Source organism: Hypanus sabinus, chromosome 7, assembly GCF_030144855.1.
Source record: "Hypanus sabinus isolate sHypSab1 chromosome 7, sHypSab1.hap1, whole genome shotgun sequence".
Classification (NCBI taxonomy): Eukaryota; Metazoa; Chordata; class Chondrichthyes; order Myliobatiformes; family Dasyatidae; genus Hypanus; species Hypanus sabinus.
The window spans coordinates 6,320,762-6,337,392 of NC_082712.1; the positions used below are offsets into that span (position 1 = coordinate 6,320,762).

The 16,631-nt window shown below is 44.2% G+C and overlaps 1 protein-coding gene across 2 annotated transcripts in view; it reads left to right on the forward strand.

Annotated features, from left to right (window-relative positions):
- The window catches only part of LOC132396523 (probable ATP-dependent RNA helicase DDX60), a 165,171-nt gene that overhangs the window by 71,944 nt on the left and 76,596 nt on the right, over positions 1–16,631 (forward strand). For both annotated transcript variants that reach the window (XM_059974118.1, XM_059974119.1), the window contains exons 19-22: positions 4,918–5,033; positions 6,025–6,155; positions 11,062–11,171; positions 12,880–12,984. In XM_059974118.1, coding sequence (XP_059830101.1) covers positions 4,918–5,033; positions 6,025–6,155; positions 11,062–11,171; positions 12,880–12,984 — 462 coding nt within the window. The remainder of the gene's footprint in view (positions 1–4,917; positions 5,034–6,024; positions 6,156–11,061; positions 11,172–12,879; positions 12,985–16,631) is intronic.

A 16,631-nucleotide genomic window follows, 5' to 3' on the forward strand; every position in this document is an offset into this window, starting at 1 on the left:
CATCCTCGTCCGAGATCAGGCCAACCACTGTGGTATCATCCGCAAATTTAATTATGGAGTTGGAGGTGTAGATGGGGGTGCGGTCGTGTGTGAAGAGTGTGTAGAGCATAGGGCTCAGCACACAGCCCTGTGGGGTGCCTGTTTTTAAGATGAGGGTAGTGGAGGTGTGCTTACCAATTCTGATTTGCTGTGGTCAGTCTGTGAGAAAGTCCATGACCCATGAACACAGGGAGGAACCAAGGCCAAGAGTGTTCAGTTTGCTGACCAGTTTATGGGAGATCACTGTGTTAAACGCAGAAAGAACTGAAGTCCACAAATAACATCCTTACATAAGTGTTCAGTTCCTCTAAGTGACTCAGAGCAATATGGAGGCTGTTGTGATTGCATCCTCTGTGGAGCGGTTTGCCCGGTAGGCAAGCTGGCGTTTGTCCGGATCAGGTGGGATTGTAGCCTTAATGTGTGAGAGCACAAGTCTCTCAAAGCACCTCATGGCTATGGGTGTCAGCGCTACAGGGCGATAGTCATTCAGGCACTTCACAGCTGACTTTTTGGGTGCTGGAATGATGGTGGGGGTTTTAAGGCATGTTGGAACAGTGAGAGTTTAAATATACTTGTAAACACCTCAGCAAGCTTGTCAGCACGTGCTTTCACTACCCGGCCGGGCACTCCGTCTGGGCCAGCTGCCTTCCTCGCATTCACTTTCCTCAGGGTGGACCTCATCTGATGTTGCTTAAGGACCAGTGTGGACTCATCGTCAGGTGGGTTGATGAGTGGAGCAGCCTCCTCCCTCTGAGTATCAAGGCGGGCAAGGAACTGGTTTAGGACATCAGGCAGTGTGGCATCATCATTTGGCAGCAGATTACTGGTTTTGTAGTCTCTCAGCGCCTTGATGCCTTTCCACATACTGTGGAGGTTGTTGTTCTCAAACTGATTTTCAATGCGCAATTTGTATTTGCGCTTTGCATCCCTGATGCCCCTGTGGAGATTCCCCCACGCTTCACTGTAGGCTTGTTTGATTCGGTGGTGAGAAAGACAAATGCAATGTTTGCCTAACCTTGAGTATTGAGTATTGTGAATAGTTTTGGGCCCCTTATGTACTGGCATTGGAGAGGGTCCAGAGGAGGTTCACAGGGATGATTCCAGGAATGAAAGGGCTATCATATGAGGAACGTTTGATGGCTCTGGGTCTGTACTCGCTGGATGAGAGGGGGATCTCATTGAATCCTTTCAAAAGTTGAAAGGCCTAGACAGTAGATATGTAAAAGATGTTTCCCATGGTGGGAGTCTCAGACAAGACGGCACAGCCTCAGGGTAGAGGGGTGCCCTTTCAAAATAGAGGTGCAAAGAAATTTCTTTAGCCAAAGGGTGGTGAATTTGTGTAATTTGTTGACACATGCAGCTGTGGAGGCCAGGTCATTGGGTGCATTTAAGGCAAAGATTGATAGGTTCTTGATTGGAAATGGCATCAAAGATTTGGGGAGATGACCGGGAACTGGGGTTGAGGGGGAGATTAAAAAAAAGGATCAGCTATGATTGAATGGCGGAGCAGACTCGATGGGCCAGATGGCCTGATTCTGCTCCTATGTCTTATGGCATTATGGTCTTATAAATCCTAATGCAGTCTGCAAAAAAACTGCAACTTGGGAGAAGAGTTGTTTTCCAGCAAGACAATGACCCCAAGCATAAAGCCAAAACTACACAGGAATGACTTAAAAACAAAAAAAGTTAATGTCTTGGAGTAGCTAAGTCAGAGTCCAGCCCTCCATCCAATTGAGAATTTGTGGCTGGATTTAAAAATGGCTGTTCACTCATGATCCCCCATGCAACCTGACAGCTTGAGCAGTTTTGTAAAGAAGAATGGGGAAAAATTGCAGTGTCCAGATGTGCAAAGCTGATAGAGACCTATCCACACAGACTCAAGACTGTAATGGCTGCCAAAGGTGCTTCTACTAAATACTGACTTGAAGGGGGTGAGTAATTATGCAATCAATCGTTTTGTGTTTAATTATTGTAATAAATTTAGACCACTTTGTATAAATTTGTTTTCACTTTGGCATGAAACCTTTTTTTTCTGTTGATCAGTGTTAAAAAGGCAAATTAAGTTCACTGTGATTCAATGTTGTAAAACAATAAAACATGAAAACCTCCATGGGGTGAACACATTTTATAGACGTTGTTCATGGAATGTGTTGCAGGAAAACAGCATCGGTCAGCAAGGACTCCCAGCACCCAGATCATACTCTCTTTTTACTTCTGCCATCAGGAAGAAGGTAGCAGACTCACAGCACCAGGTTCAGGAACAGTTATCACCCCTCAACCATCAGGCTCATGAACCAAAAGGGATAACTTCACTCAACTTCACTTGCCCCATCACTGAATTGTTCCCACAATGTGACAACTCACTTTCTAGGACTCTTTATACCATATTCTCAATATTCATTGTTTATTTATTTATTTGTCTATTTATTTATTATTTCTTTCTTTTTGTTCTTGCACAGTTCGTTGATTTTGCACGCTCGTTGTATGCCTAGTTGGTGCAGGTTATTAGATTTATTGAGTATGCTTGCTGGAAAATGAATCTCAGGGTTGTATATGGTGACATACATGTACTTTGATAATAAATTTTGTTTGAACTTAATCACCCTACCAACTTGAATGGTAACTTTGAGAGATCTATCGGCTTGGAACCTGAGATCCCTCTCTTCCTCGTTTTGATGTAGGAGAATTAACACGGGACTTTGCTGATGCAGTTAGGTACATGTCATCTTTGTGTCTGTCTGAAAACCATCTCTCTTGAGCAGCCTGCCTCCTGGCGTGGACAAGTGATCTGGGCTTGTTCTTGTGCATATGACAACAAACTCCACTTTAACTTTAACTTTCACAACACTGTTTACGAAGCTGTCTGGTAACCTTCAAGCTGGAGGAACAGTAAAGGGAAATGGGCGGTCGTGGTTTTGGGATGAGATTGTTCATCTGCATTGAAAGCAAACAGGGTTATAGACAGTGTATGGAAGTGGTAGAGAAAAAGCTAGTGGCTGATAAGCAGGTGAGGTGGGAAAGGGGTGGTAAATAGGCAGATGAGAGGGTGGGGTAAGAATGGATCTGATGCAAGAAGCTGAGTGATGATCCACCCTGTGGGCACCTTATTAGGTCCCTCCTATACCTAATAAAATGTCCATGAAGCGTGTTTGTGGTCTTCTGCTGCTGTAGCCCATCCACTTGAAGGTTGTTGAGCTGTTGTTGTAACCTGTGGTTATTTGAGTTACTGTTGCCTTCCTGTCAGCTTGAACCAGTCGCTAAGTCACGTTTATTATCAAAGTATGTATGCAGAGTGCAATTCTGAGATTCATCTTCTCTAGACAGCCACAAAACAAAGAAAATTATAGAAATCGTTCAAAGAGAAACATCAACCCACCCCCACCTGACCTGAAAAAACAAATACTCAAACGGCAAGAACGTTCAATCCCAAACCCACCCTGCACAAAAAATACCAGCAAATTGTGCCAAACATCAACAAGGAAGATCAGGCGAAAACACAGAACATAAAAATCATCAAACTGAAAGAACCCAGTCCAGAGAGAGGGAAGAGAGACTACTCGAACGCAGAGGCAGAGTAGCAAGAGATAGGCCGTCACACACAGACACCTTATCCAGCAGCAATGAAAGATGTGTCACAGCTACAAGTGAGAGGCAGGTAGTCAGTGCTGAACACTCATTCACCTTCCACAAAGCAGAGTCTGACCATTTTCCTCTGACTTCTCTCATTAACAAGGCATTTTTGCCCACAGAACTGCCACTCACCGGATATTTTAGCTTTTCCCAATTTTTCTCTAGGGACTGGTAACTCTAGAGACTTTTGTGTGTGAAAATGCCAGGAGATCAGCAGCTTCTGAGATACTCAAGTGACACCAACAATCATTTCACAATCAAAATCACTTAGATCACATTTCTTCCCCATTCTGAAGTTTGGTTTGAACAATAACTGAACCTCTTGACCATGCCTGCAAGCTTTTATGCATTGAATTGCTGCCATGTGATTGGCTGATTAGATATTTGCATTAATGAGCAGGTGTAACTAATAAATTGTGTACAGTTTTGGTCTCCAAATTTGAGGAAGGACATTCTTGCTATTGAAGGAGTGCCACATAGGTTCACGAGGTTAATTCCCAGAATGGCGGGACTGTCATATGTTGAAAGATTGGAGCGACTGGGCTTGTATACACTGGAATTTAGAAGGATGAGAGGGGATCTGATTGAGACATATAAGGTTATTGAGGGATTGGACACGCTAGAGGCAGGAAACATGTTCTCAATGTTGGAGGAGTCCAGAACCAGAGGCCACAGTTTAAGAATTAGGGGTAGGCCATTCAGAACAGAGTTTCACCCAGAGAGTTGTGGATCTGTGGAATGCTCTGCCTCAGAAAGCAGTGGAGGCCAATTCTCTGGATGCTTTCAAGAAAGAGTTATATAGAGCTCTTAAAGACAGCAGAGTCAAGGGATATAGGGAGAAGGCAGGAACGGGATACTGATTGTGGATGATCAGCCATGATCACAGTGAATGGCGGTACTGGCTTGAAGGGCCGAATGGCCTATTCCTGCGCCTATTGACTATTGTCTATAAAGTGGCCACTGAGTGTAAGTGTAAGTGTAAGTGACAGAAGGTTGAAGAGGAAGACAGAGCATAGAACAAAGACCGAAATAGGAACTGGCAGACACACAAGGCACTGGAGTGGGAACTGGCAGACTCTCAAAGCACTGGAGTGCTTTTAATTTCAACCTAATTTTGTTATATACACTTTGCATTAAGAATTGATTCTGGATTAAATTAGTGCCTGCGATATTCACATAATTCCTCAATGCCTGAATCCCCAACCCCATTCTTGGGTGAATTAATTAACTCTTGACCTTGCATTACAGGTGCATTGCCTAGGTGGTGAGATCGGTGCAGAAGTTTGGGAGCATCTCCTGGTGATGATCCGTTGTCCTTTCCTGGCCCTGTCAGCAACCATCAGTAATCCGCAGGACCTGGCGCAGTAATTCCACCCTAAAGCTTTTCCATGTTTGTGTAGGCCTGGAATTTCCTCAAAGTGGGCAATGACCTGCTGGCTAATTTGAACGGGTCCATCAGAAACTCCAGTGTGTTAACCCCCCCCCCCCCAATGCACCTCCCTTCATCAATATTCTCTGCCTTCTGCAGTGGGAGGAGCAAAAGTCTTTCCTCCATGTGCCCCTTGTGCATATCTTGGGTCCGGCTGGAATTTATTCAGGTTTGACACTCAAATGAAACGTGTGTATACCAGATTTTACTGCAGATCAGTACAGTGCAGGAACAGTCCCTTAAGCACATAATTTCCTTGCTGCATCCAATGCACAATTCAGCTAAATCCCTTCTGCCTGCACATGATTGTGTGAAAAGAGATGGCACAGACTGGGCCTATACAATACTAGCATTTGGAAGAATGATACAAAAAGGTGGAAAATGCTTGTGAGCACGATGATAAGAATAAATTTCTTAAGCCCCAATGGAAATTGGAATTCTCTACCCAAAAGGGCTGTAGACAATTAGGTGCTGTGTTTTTTTAATAGATCCTTGGATTTATTTATTTAGAGATACAGCCCTTCTGGCTCACCAAGCTGCACCACCCAGCAACCCACCTGTTTAACCCTGGCCTAATCACAGGACAATTTACAGTGACCGATCAACCTTTTAACCAAAGCATGTGGAAATCTCCCATGGTTACTGGGAGAACGTACAAACTCCTTAAAGATGGCTCTGGAATTGAACCCTAAACTGTGATGCCCTGAGCTATAATAGCATCAGTCTAGCCACTATGGCGCCCTATTTGACTTGGATTAAAGGGAATGGGGTTAGTGACAGAGTGGGTCTGAGATAAAGCATCTTGAATGGGAGGGTTGATGCCAGAGACAGAATGGCCAACTTTGCCTCTGTCTATTTCTTGGTCAAAGTGTACGTGGGAAACCACCCCATGAACTTTTACTGAGCCTGTGCAATGTCATTCACAGATGGCTGCAGTCGGTGAAGACCTACTGGGAACGAATAGAGAGGGATTCTGAGAGACCTTCCTCTGCAACCACCAAGCAGATGGGCAAAAGAAAGGAACGCACTGAAAGACAGTCCTTCAAAGTGAGACTAGGTACTGACCAACGTGGCTGAAGAGGGCAATCTTTAGTGCAACTTTTGCCTGTAGGTTTTACAGAGATTTGCCAGCATATCATCTGGGTTAGAGGGTATGAACTTCAGAGAGTTTGGACAAACTTGGGTTGTTTTCTCTGTTGTGGTGGAGGCTCAGGTAAAACCTGACAAAGATTTATAAGATTAAGGGAGGTGTAATGTAGACAAGTAATATATTTTCCCCAGGGTCAAAATGCTTAATAGAAGAGGGCATGCATCTAATGTGATAGGGGATAATTTCAATGGAGATGTGCAGGGCAAGATTTTTACATGGTGGTGGGTGCCTGAAATGCACTGCTGGAGAGGAGGAGAGGAGACTCTTAAATTGGCACATGAATACAGAGAGAATGGAAGGATATGGACATTGTGTAGGCAGAAGGAATTGTTTAGTTACCTGTTTAATTAATTTGGCATAATGTTAAGGACCTAAGGGTCTGATCTACGTCTCTGCTCTAATACATCCTTAGTAGTTTGTGCTAAAACTGAAGTGGTACTGTAGCTCTGTATCCAATGCCCAGGAATGGAAAAGCCTACAGGAAGTGCTGAACACTGTGATGTCCATCACAATCAAAGCTCTCCCCACCACTGAGCACAACTACGGTACAGTACTGTGCAAAAGTCTTAGGCACAGTAGCTAGGGTGCCCAAGACCTTTGCACAGCATTGTAGTAATTTTACACATTGCACTATACTGCTGTCTCAAAAAAAAACAAATTTCATAACATGTGAGTGATGATTACCTTGATTCTGATATGGGTCTCTATTGTGGACTAAGAGTGGGAAGGGGACCAGGAGAAGGGAATCATGGTTGGGAAAAGGGGAAGGGAGAGGGGAGGGAGCAGGACACACCAGAGAGACATTCTGTAATGATCAATAAACGAATTGTTTGGAATCAAATAACCTTACCTGGTTTCTCAGGACTGGGTGTGTCTGCACCCTCCCCCACCCCAGCTCTCCTTCTCTGCCACCTGTCCCTCACCCCTCCCACGGCGCTCCATCCTCACTATTTCCAACATCCTTTGCTCCTGGCAGATTTACAAACTCACTCTCTGCTCCATGTTGACAAATACAGGACTGTGCAAAAGTCTTAGGCGCCCTAGCTAGGTATACAGTATGTGCCTAAGACTTTTGCACAGTCCTGTACAAGGAATACTGCCACAATGAAGTGGCATCCGTTATCAAAGTCCCCACCATCCAGGCCATGCCTTCTTCTCACTACTACAATCAGCAGGAGGCACAGAAGCCTTTACGTCCCATACCATCGAGTTTTTACCTTGTACTATTTCAACGGCACAGGAGGCACCTCATTAAGCAGCCTCTGAGTGTACAAATGAAAAGAAAGGGTGAGAGAGGGACTAAAGGAAAATTCCCCAGTTTCAGTACAAGCAGAAAGAAAGAACCAGTTATCAAACATTGGAGGATTCAATAGTGTAACCTGCAAGCTTAGAGTGCCCAGACAAAAGATAAGGTATAGTCTGTTTTGTGCCTCATTGTAACAGGAACTCACAGATAGGGAGGTCAGAATGGAGGTGGGATACAGAATTAAAGTTCTCTATCCCACTAAAGTTCATTGAGGATGCAGGGTGACTTGATAGAGTTGAACAAGTGGTAAGAGGCACAGATCGAGTGGACAGTCAGACACTCTTTCTCCAGGTGGAAATGGTTAACACGAATCAGAATCAGGTTTGATATCGCCGGCAATATGACGTGAAATTTGTTGACTTTGTGGCGGAAGTAGAACACAATATTGATTGATTGATTACCATACAGCAAGGAGTAGGCCCTTCCAGCCCTTCGAGCTGAGCCCCTAGGTTTAATCCTAGCCTAACCACAGGACAATTTACATTCACCAGTTAACCTACCAACCGGTAGGTCTTTGAAATATGTGAAGAAACCAGAGCACCCAGCAGAAACCCATGTGATCACAGGGAGAACATACAAAACTCCTTATGGGCAGTGGTGGGAATTGAACCCCGGTCTCTGGTATTGTAAAGTGTTGTACTAACCACTATGCTACTGTGCCGTCCAATGCATAATAATAGGAAAAAAAACACTGAATTACATAAGTGTGTATATATAAAAGAATTAAATAAATAGTGCAAAAATAGAAATAAAGAAGTGGTGAGGTGGTGTTCATGGGTTCAATGTCCTTTCAGAAATTGGATAACAGAGTTGTTCCTGAACCGTTCAGTGTGGCTTTCAAGCTTCTGTACCTCCTTCTTGCTGGTAGCAATGAGACTGAGGTATGGCCTGGGTAATGGCCATAATTTTAAGATGATTGAAGGAAAGTATAAGGGTGGGACTGTCAGAGGTAGGTTTTCTTTACATGGAGAGTGGGAGGGATCGTGGAACGCGCTAACATGTCCGGTGGTAGAAGCAGACATTTAAGAAACTCTTAGATAAGCACATGAATCTTAGAGAAATGAAAGGCTACCTGGGAGGGTCGGGGTAAGTTGATCTCGGAGTAGGTTAAAAGGTCAGCACAACAAATGCCCTGTACTGTGTGTAGTGTTCCATGTTCTGTGATCTATGTGCACAAAATCTGTGCCGGTAACCTTGGATGATAATGATGTCCAGAAGGCATCAGGAGTTTCAAAACTCGACGAGGTTGACAAAAATGACTTTAAAAACCCCTGTAAGGTCATCCTCAACTTACCAACTTTTCTGAAAAAGATGCAGCCCATCCAATGCTGGAGGAACTCAGCAGGTCAGGCAGCATCTATGGAAATGGTGAAATAGTCAATGTTTCTAGTCGAGATCCTTCATCATGAATCTAGACTGTCTTCATAATCAAGCCCTTAAGTCCTGTTAAGATCCTTATGATGCAAACACAAGGAAATCTGCAGATGCTGGAAATTCAAACAACACACACAAAATGCTGGTGGAATGCAGCAGGCCAGGCAGCATCTATCGGGAGAAGCACTGTCGACATTTCAGGCCGAGACCCTTCGTCAGGACTAACTGAAAGGAAAGATAGTAAGAGATTTGAAAGTAGGAGGGGGAGGGGGGAATGCGAAAGGATAGGAGAAGACCGGAGGGGGAGGGGTGAGCTAAGAGCTGGAAAGGTGATTGGCAAAAGGGATACAGAGCTAGAGAAGGGAAAGGATCATGGGACAAGAGGCCTCAGGAGAAAGAAAGGGGGAGAGGAGCACCAGAGAGAGATAGAGAATAGGCAGAGTGATGGGCTGAGAGAGAAATAAAAAAAAGGAGGGGGGAGAAAACAAAAAAAAAACTAAATATGTCAGGGATGGGGTAAGAAGGGGAGGAGGGGCATTAACGGAAGTTAGAGAAATCAATGTTCATGCCATCAGGTTGGAGGCTACCCAGCCGGTATATAAGGTGTTGTTCCTCCAACCTGAGTGTGGCTTCATGTTGACAGTAGAGGAGGCCATGGATAGACATATCAGAATGGGAATGGGACGTGGAATTAAAATGTGTGGCCACTGGGAGATCCTGCTTTCTCTGGTGTGGTATACTGTGTCTGGTGCTCCCAGTGTGGCCTTTTATATATTGGTGAGACCCGACGCAGACTGGGAGACCGTTTCACTGAACACCTATGCTCTGTCCGCCAGAGAAAGCAGGATCTCCCAGTGGCCACACATTTTAATTCCACATCCTATTCCCATTCTGATAAATCAATCCATGGCCTCCTCTACTGTCAAAATGAAGCCACACTCAGGTTGGAGGAACAACACCTTGTATACCGGCTGGGTAGCCTCCAACCTGATGGCATAAACATTGACTTTTCTAACTTCCGTTACTGCCCCTCCTCCCCTTCTTACCCCATCCCTGATATATTTAGGTTTTTTTGTTTTTTTGTTCCCTCCCTTTTTTCTCTCTCTCTTTCTCTCTCTCTCTCTCTGTCCATCACTCTGCCTGTTCTCCATCTCCCTCTGGTGCTCCCCTCCCCCTTTCTTTCTCCCTAGACCTCCCGTCCCATGATCCTTTCCCTTCTCCAGCTCTGTATCCCTTTTGCCAATCACCTTTCTGGCTCTCAGCTTCATCCCACCCCATCCAGTCTTCTCCTATCATTTCGCATTTTCCCCTCCCCGCCACTTTCAAATCTCTTACTATCTTTCCTTTCAGTTAGTCCTGATGAAGGGTCTCGGCCCAAAACGTCGACAGCGCTTCTCCCTATAGATGCTGCCTGGCCTGCTGCGTTCCACCAGCATTTTGTGTGTGTTGCTTGAAGATCCTTATGATTGTTTACTAGAACATTTTTTTGTGAAACAAAAATGGTTTATTATTGCCAAGATACAGTGGAATATTTGTAAATATAAAAGATTCTGCAGGTGTTGGAAATCCAGACACAAAATACTGGAGGAACTCAGCGGATCAGGCAGCTTTTACAGAACGGAATAAAGAGTCAATGTTTCAGGTGGAGATCCTTCATCCGGGCTGGAAAGGAAAGGGGAAGAAGCCAGAATAAAACAGTGGGGTTAGGGGAAAGAGTGCAAACTGGCAGGTGATAGGTGAACCCAGGGGGATGGGGGGGGGGGGGGGGATGAAGTAAGAAGCTGGGAGCTGATAGGTGGAAAAGGTAAAAGGCTGAAGAAGATGGAATCTGATAGGAGAGGAGAGTGGACAATCTGAGAAAGGCAACAAAGTGGGGCACCGGGGGAGGTGATAGGCAGATGAGTAGAAAAGGCATAAGAGGGGAGCCCAGAATGGAGGGGCTACTTCAGGATATCGAAACATAAAGTGAAATGCATTGCTTGCATTAAAAATCAATGCTCACAAGGATGTGTTACAGGTCGCATTTACTGATCAATATTGCCAAATAGGTTTACTTACAAGTCCTGAAGCTACTCACAAACACTGCAACATTACTCATAGTTTAATTGTAACGGTACATTCTATTGTTCACAGTCATTTACGAAGAACGGTACAATGACCTTGAAAAGTTTGTCTGTGATTTTGAAGATGGTGAATACAAATTTGTGCCGTATCATCCTTGTGCTGCCTTAACGGTCGAACATGTAAGTTGGAGTTGCTTTGGAATAACTTAGAATAAGTTATAACTTGGAACAATTTAGGAATAACTTTGTAATAACTTAGCTGATACTCTAATGTAGGGATTGAAATGGCATTATGGGGTCAAAGAATAACACAGGACAGAAAACTGGCATTCAACCCAAATGGTTCCTGCTGGCCGAGATGGCCGCCCAAGCCAGTCTCATTGGTCCACCCTTGTTTGTTCCAAATCCCTCTGAAACTTTTCCAATCCTTGTACTTGTACAAGTACCCTTTTAAATTTCAAATATGTTTGTTTTCCCCTCTGAGACTAGAACTAGAAGTCTGTAATGTCAAGGGTTAGTTTATGTGACCGTTGAAAGCTGCTTCTGCCATGTCGGACATCAATTGGGCCATTCAAAAGATGCAGCAGCTCTTTCCCATTGGTTGCCTTGTGTGCCACGGCACTGGTGTTCAGTTTCGGGCACTAGTGACTTTCCTTTGTCTCCAGGGACTCATCTTCACACTGAGGTTGCGACCAATGCTGAAGAACCATTGGAAAAGTAATCTGTAGTTGTGTAACTTAGGGAGATTTCATGAGGTACCTGCTGAGTTTGAAATATACTTAATGTTTAGTATTGTAGTTTTTGTAACTTCGGATGGCTTAGCTGTTTGATCAAATGTTTTACAGTTTGTAAATAAAGGTTAATGTGTTTATTCATAATCAGTGTCTTCTGTCTCACCTACCAAACCCATTAACCCATTTCCTCATAACAAGATCATGGGTTAAGAGTGAAAGCTGAAATATTCAGGGGGAACCTGAGGGGGAGTTTCTCTCTGAGTGGATCGAGCTGCCGGCAAAAGTGGTGGGTGGGGGTTTGATTTTAACATGTAAAAGAAGTTGATGGATTGGAGGGGTGTGGAGGTCTATGATCCATGGGACTAGACAGAATAATAGTTGACCATGGACTGGATGGGTCCGAGGGTCTGTCACTGTGCTGAGGAGCTCTATGACCTAATGACTCTCATTGTTGTAAACATCTGTCTCAACCACGCTAAATGCTGGAGAAACTCAGCAGGGTTTCTGACCCTTTGTGAGGGCCCTTCATCAAGATCACTGGGTCTCAACCACTTCCTCTGGCAGCTTATTCCAGTTTGCACTGTATTAGTAGTACAGAGCTTGAAATAACAATTTGGATTCAGGTGAATTTTGTCAAACCAACAGTTGATGTTTGAATATTTATTAATACACTTCTAATATTGTAAAATGTTTTAGAGTGATTCACAGGAGAAGACTCAATGGGCCAAATGGCCTACTTCTGATCCTACGTGCTATGGTGTGATACCAACCTGCTGAGGATCATTGGGGTCCTTCTTCCGAGATAATTATTAGGAGTGCTGTACATGCTGAGCCCTTAGCATTGTCTATAATCTCTCCCAACTATCCAACAATCTCTTTGGCTCCCCTGCCATCAGGCAGGAGGTACTGGAGCATTAGGGCAAGAACTGTTAAGGTGGGAAACAGCTTCTTCCCTCAGGCCATGAGACAACTGAACTCCCTGCTATCACCAAGGTCTCATCATGTATGAAACCCCAGTAATGTTAAACCATTCACTTTTTAACTTGTGTGTAAATGCACCTTGGACCAGAGCAACGTTGTTTCATTTGGCCATATATGCATGAGCAGTTGAATGACAATAAACTTGAAATTGAACAATGGGTTTTGCCCCACAGATGATGAAGTACGGAATCCCATCTGACCTTGCACTTTCTCCAGCTGAATCCCTTAGATTGTACGACACAATGGCAAGCGTTTGGCAGGACTGGCCGAGGGCACAGGTAGGTAAAAGTGCTGAACTGGCGACACCGAAGCAGTTCACTATTCCCTCTCTTTTGTGTTTAATTTATGTTTGCCTTGTGAATGCAGCTTATCTGAAGCTTCATGCCTGGGATGCTGTAGTAAGTTAGATTTTCATTGCATCTGTACGTACGTGGATCTGACTTTGACATTGACAACTCAATATGGCATCCAACGCTTTGTGTTGTCAATCACTAGATCCACCTTACCCAATGGGTGTCAACAACAGACCAAGTTTACATCACTCACTGGGTGTCAATCTGATCACGTCTTACATCACCCACTGGGTGTCAACATCCACCCCTACCAAATCTCTTCCACAGGGCGTCAGTTCTCCACATTATTTCAGCCACAGGGCACCAATGCACATCTGCATTAGGTGTCAGTAACTGAGCTCACCTGTCAGGTATCAACACTACCCTTGTCATACTCTTCACATTGGGTGTCATGTCCACAGTTCAAGTCGGAGGCTTTTTCCTATAGGAATGGGGCTGGAAGCAGGACACTAAATCCAAAACAAGCTCTGAAAGCAGTGAATGGGTGTGATGATGGAGGGGCGGCACTGAGGGAAGGGTAAGAGGATTTTAGAGCAAACTCTGAAAGCAGTATTGAGGAATGGGTGTGAGGAAGGAGGGGCAGCACTGAGGAAGGGGTATAAGGATTTTAGAGAAGCTAGAGTTTAAGCCCCTAGCAAATCACAATTCTGGATTGGGCATTGTGTAATGAAGCACATTTGATTATGGAGCTTCTGGGAAAGGAACTCTTCAGAGGCAGTGATCATAATATGATAGAACTCACCCCACAGTCTCAGAGAGAGAAGTCAAAACAGATGTATCTGCATTACAGTGGAGTAGAGGGAACTAAAGTGGCATGGGAGAGAAGCTGGCCAAAGTTGATTGGAAAGGGGCACTACCAGAGATGATGACAGAACAGCAATGTCTGGAGTTTCTGGGGGAAATTCGGAAGGTGCAGGATAGATGTGTCACAAAGATGAAGAAGCATTCTGAAGAGAAAATGACACAACCGTGGTTGATAAAGGAATTCAGACAGCATAAAAGGAAAAGAAAGTGCATGTAATATAACAAAAATTAGAAGGAAGTGAGAGGATTGGGAAGAGTATAAAAACCATCATAAAAAGAGCTTTGACCAGCGGTCCATACACACATCGGAGGTTCTCAGTTCAGGGAGTTAGGTGCTAAGGAGTTGGTGCAGGAGGGAGGGCATAAGATTTTTAGATCATTGGCTCTCTTCCAGGGAAGGTTGCATCTGAACTGGATGGAGACTAAATATCCCAGTGGGAAGGCTTGTTAATGCTACACAGTGGGGTTCAAACCAGAGTTGGAGGAGGATGGGAACCAGAGTGCCAGAACAGTTAGTGAAGAGGTTGTGGAGGCAGATGTCAGTATTGAAATCCCCCATGACTATTGTAACATTGCCCTTTTGGCATGCATTTTCTATCTCCCAGTGTAATTTGTAGGCCACATCCTTACAACTGTTTTGGGGGGGGGGGGTCTGTATTCAACTCCTGTCAGGGTCCTTTCACCCTTGCAGTTCCTTAGGTCTATCCACAATGGTTCAACATCTTCCTACCCTATGTCACCTCTTTCTAATGGTTTGGTTTGATTTCTTATCATCACAATAAATGCAGCCCCCTCTGCCTTTATGCCTGTCCTTTTGATACAATGTGATTCCTTGGACAGTAAGCTCCCAGTTATAATCTTCTTTCAGCCATGATGCAGAGATGCCCGCAACACCATTCTTGCTAATCTGTAACTGTGCTGCAAGTTCATCTACCTTATTCCGTATACTGCCCGCACTCAAATATACCACTTCAGTCCTGTGTTCCCCCTTTTCCATTTTGTCTGCGTTTTATGTTGCAACTCATCCTGCTGACTGCAATTTTGCCCTATCAACAGCCTCTCCTCACTACACATTACCTCCATTTGTAAACCAGCTGCCTCATCTTTAGCACCATCATCTGCCTTCACTATGATACTTCTTGCATTGAGATATAGGTAGCTCAGTACTCTAAAAACACCATGCTCAACCTTTTGATTCCTAACTTTGTCTGAGGTTTTACCAAAATCTGCCTCCACAAATTCTGTAGTAACTGATCTGGCACTCTGGTTCCCATCTCCCTGAAACTCTAGTTTAAACCCCACTGTGCAGCATTAACAAACCTTCCTGATAGAATATCAGCGCCCGCCCCCCTCCAGTTAAGGTGAAGACTGTCCGTTCTGTACAGGTTCCATCTTTGCTAGTAGAGAGCCAAAGCTGAGATAAAAGCTGAAGAGAGAGCATTTAACAGAGCAAAAAAAAAGTAGGAAAATAGAGGACTGGGAAGCTTTTAAAAACCAACAGAAAACAACTAAAAAAGTGATTAAGAAGATAAAGATGGATATGAAAGTAAGTTAGCCAATAATATTAAAGAGGATACCAAAAGTTCCTTCAGATGCATAAAGTGTAAAATAGAGGTGAGAGTGGATAGAACTATAGAACCATAGAACATTACAACACAGAAACAGGCCTTTTGGCCCTTCTTGGCTGAGCCAAACCATTTTTCTGCCTAGTCCCATTGACCTGCACCTGGCCCATATCCCTCCAAACCCCACTCATCCATATACGTCCAAGTTTTTCTTAAATGTCAAAAGTGAGCCCGCATTCACCACTTCATCTGGCAGCTCATTCCACACTCCCACCACTCTGTGTGAAGAAGCCCCCCCCCCCATGTTCCCTTTAAACTTTCCCCCTTCACCCTTAACCCATGACCTCTGGTTTTTTTTCTCCCTTAGCCTCAGTGGAAAAAGCCTGCTTGCATTCACTCTATCTATACCCACCATAATTTTATGTACCTCTATCAAATCTCCCCTCATTCTTCTACGCTCCAGGGAATAAAGTCCTAACCTATTCAACCTTTCTCTGTAACTCAGTTTCTCAAGTCCCAGCAACATCCTTGTAAACCTTCTCTGCACTCTTTCAACCTTATTAATATCCTTCCTGTAATTAGGTGACCAAAGCTGCACACAATACTCCAAATTCGGTCTCACCAATGTCTTATACAACCTCACCATTACATTCCAACTCAATACTTTGAATTATAAAGGCCAATGTACCTAAAGCTCTCTGTACAACCCTATCTACTTGTGACACCACTTTTAGGGAATTATGTATCTGTACTCCCAGATCCCTCAGTTCTACTGCACTCCTCAGTGTCCTACCATTTACCTTGTATGTTCCACCTTTGTTTGACCTTCCAAAGTGCAATACTTCATACTTGTCCGCATTAAACTCCATCTGCCATTTTTCAGCCCATTCCTCCAACTGGTCCAAATCCCTCTGCAAGCTTTGAAAACCCTTCTCATTGTCCACACCTCCAATCTTTGTATCATCAACAAATTTACTGATCCAATTTGCCACTTTATCTTCCAGATCATTGATATAGATGACAAATAACAATGGACCCAGCACTGATCCCTGTGGCACACCACTAGTCACAGGCCTCCACTCAGAGTAACAATCCTCCACTACCCTCTCTGGCTTCTCCCATTGAGCCAATGTCTAACCCAGTTTACTACCTCTCCATGTATACCTAGCGACTGAATCTTCCTAACTAACCTCCCATTCGGGA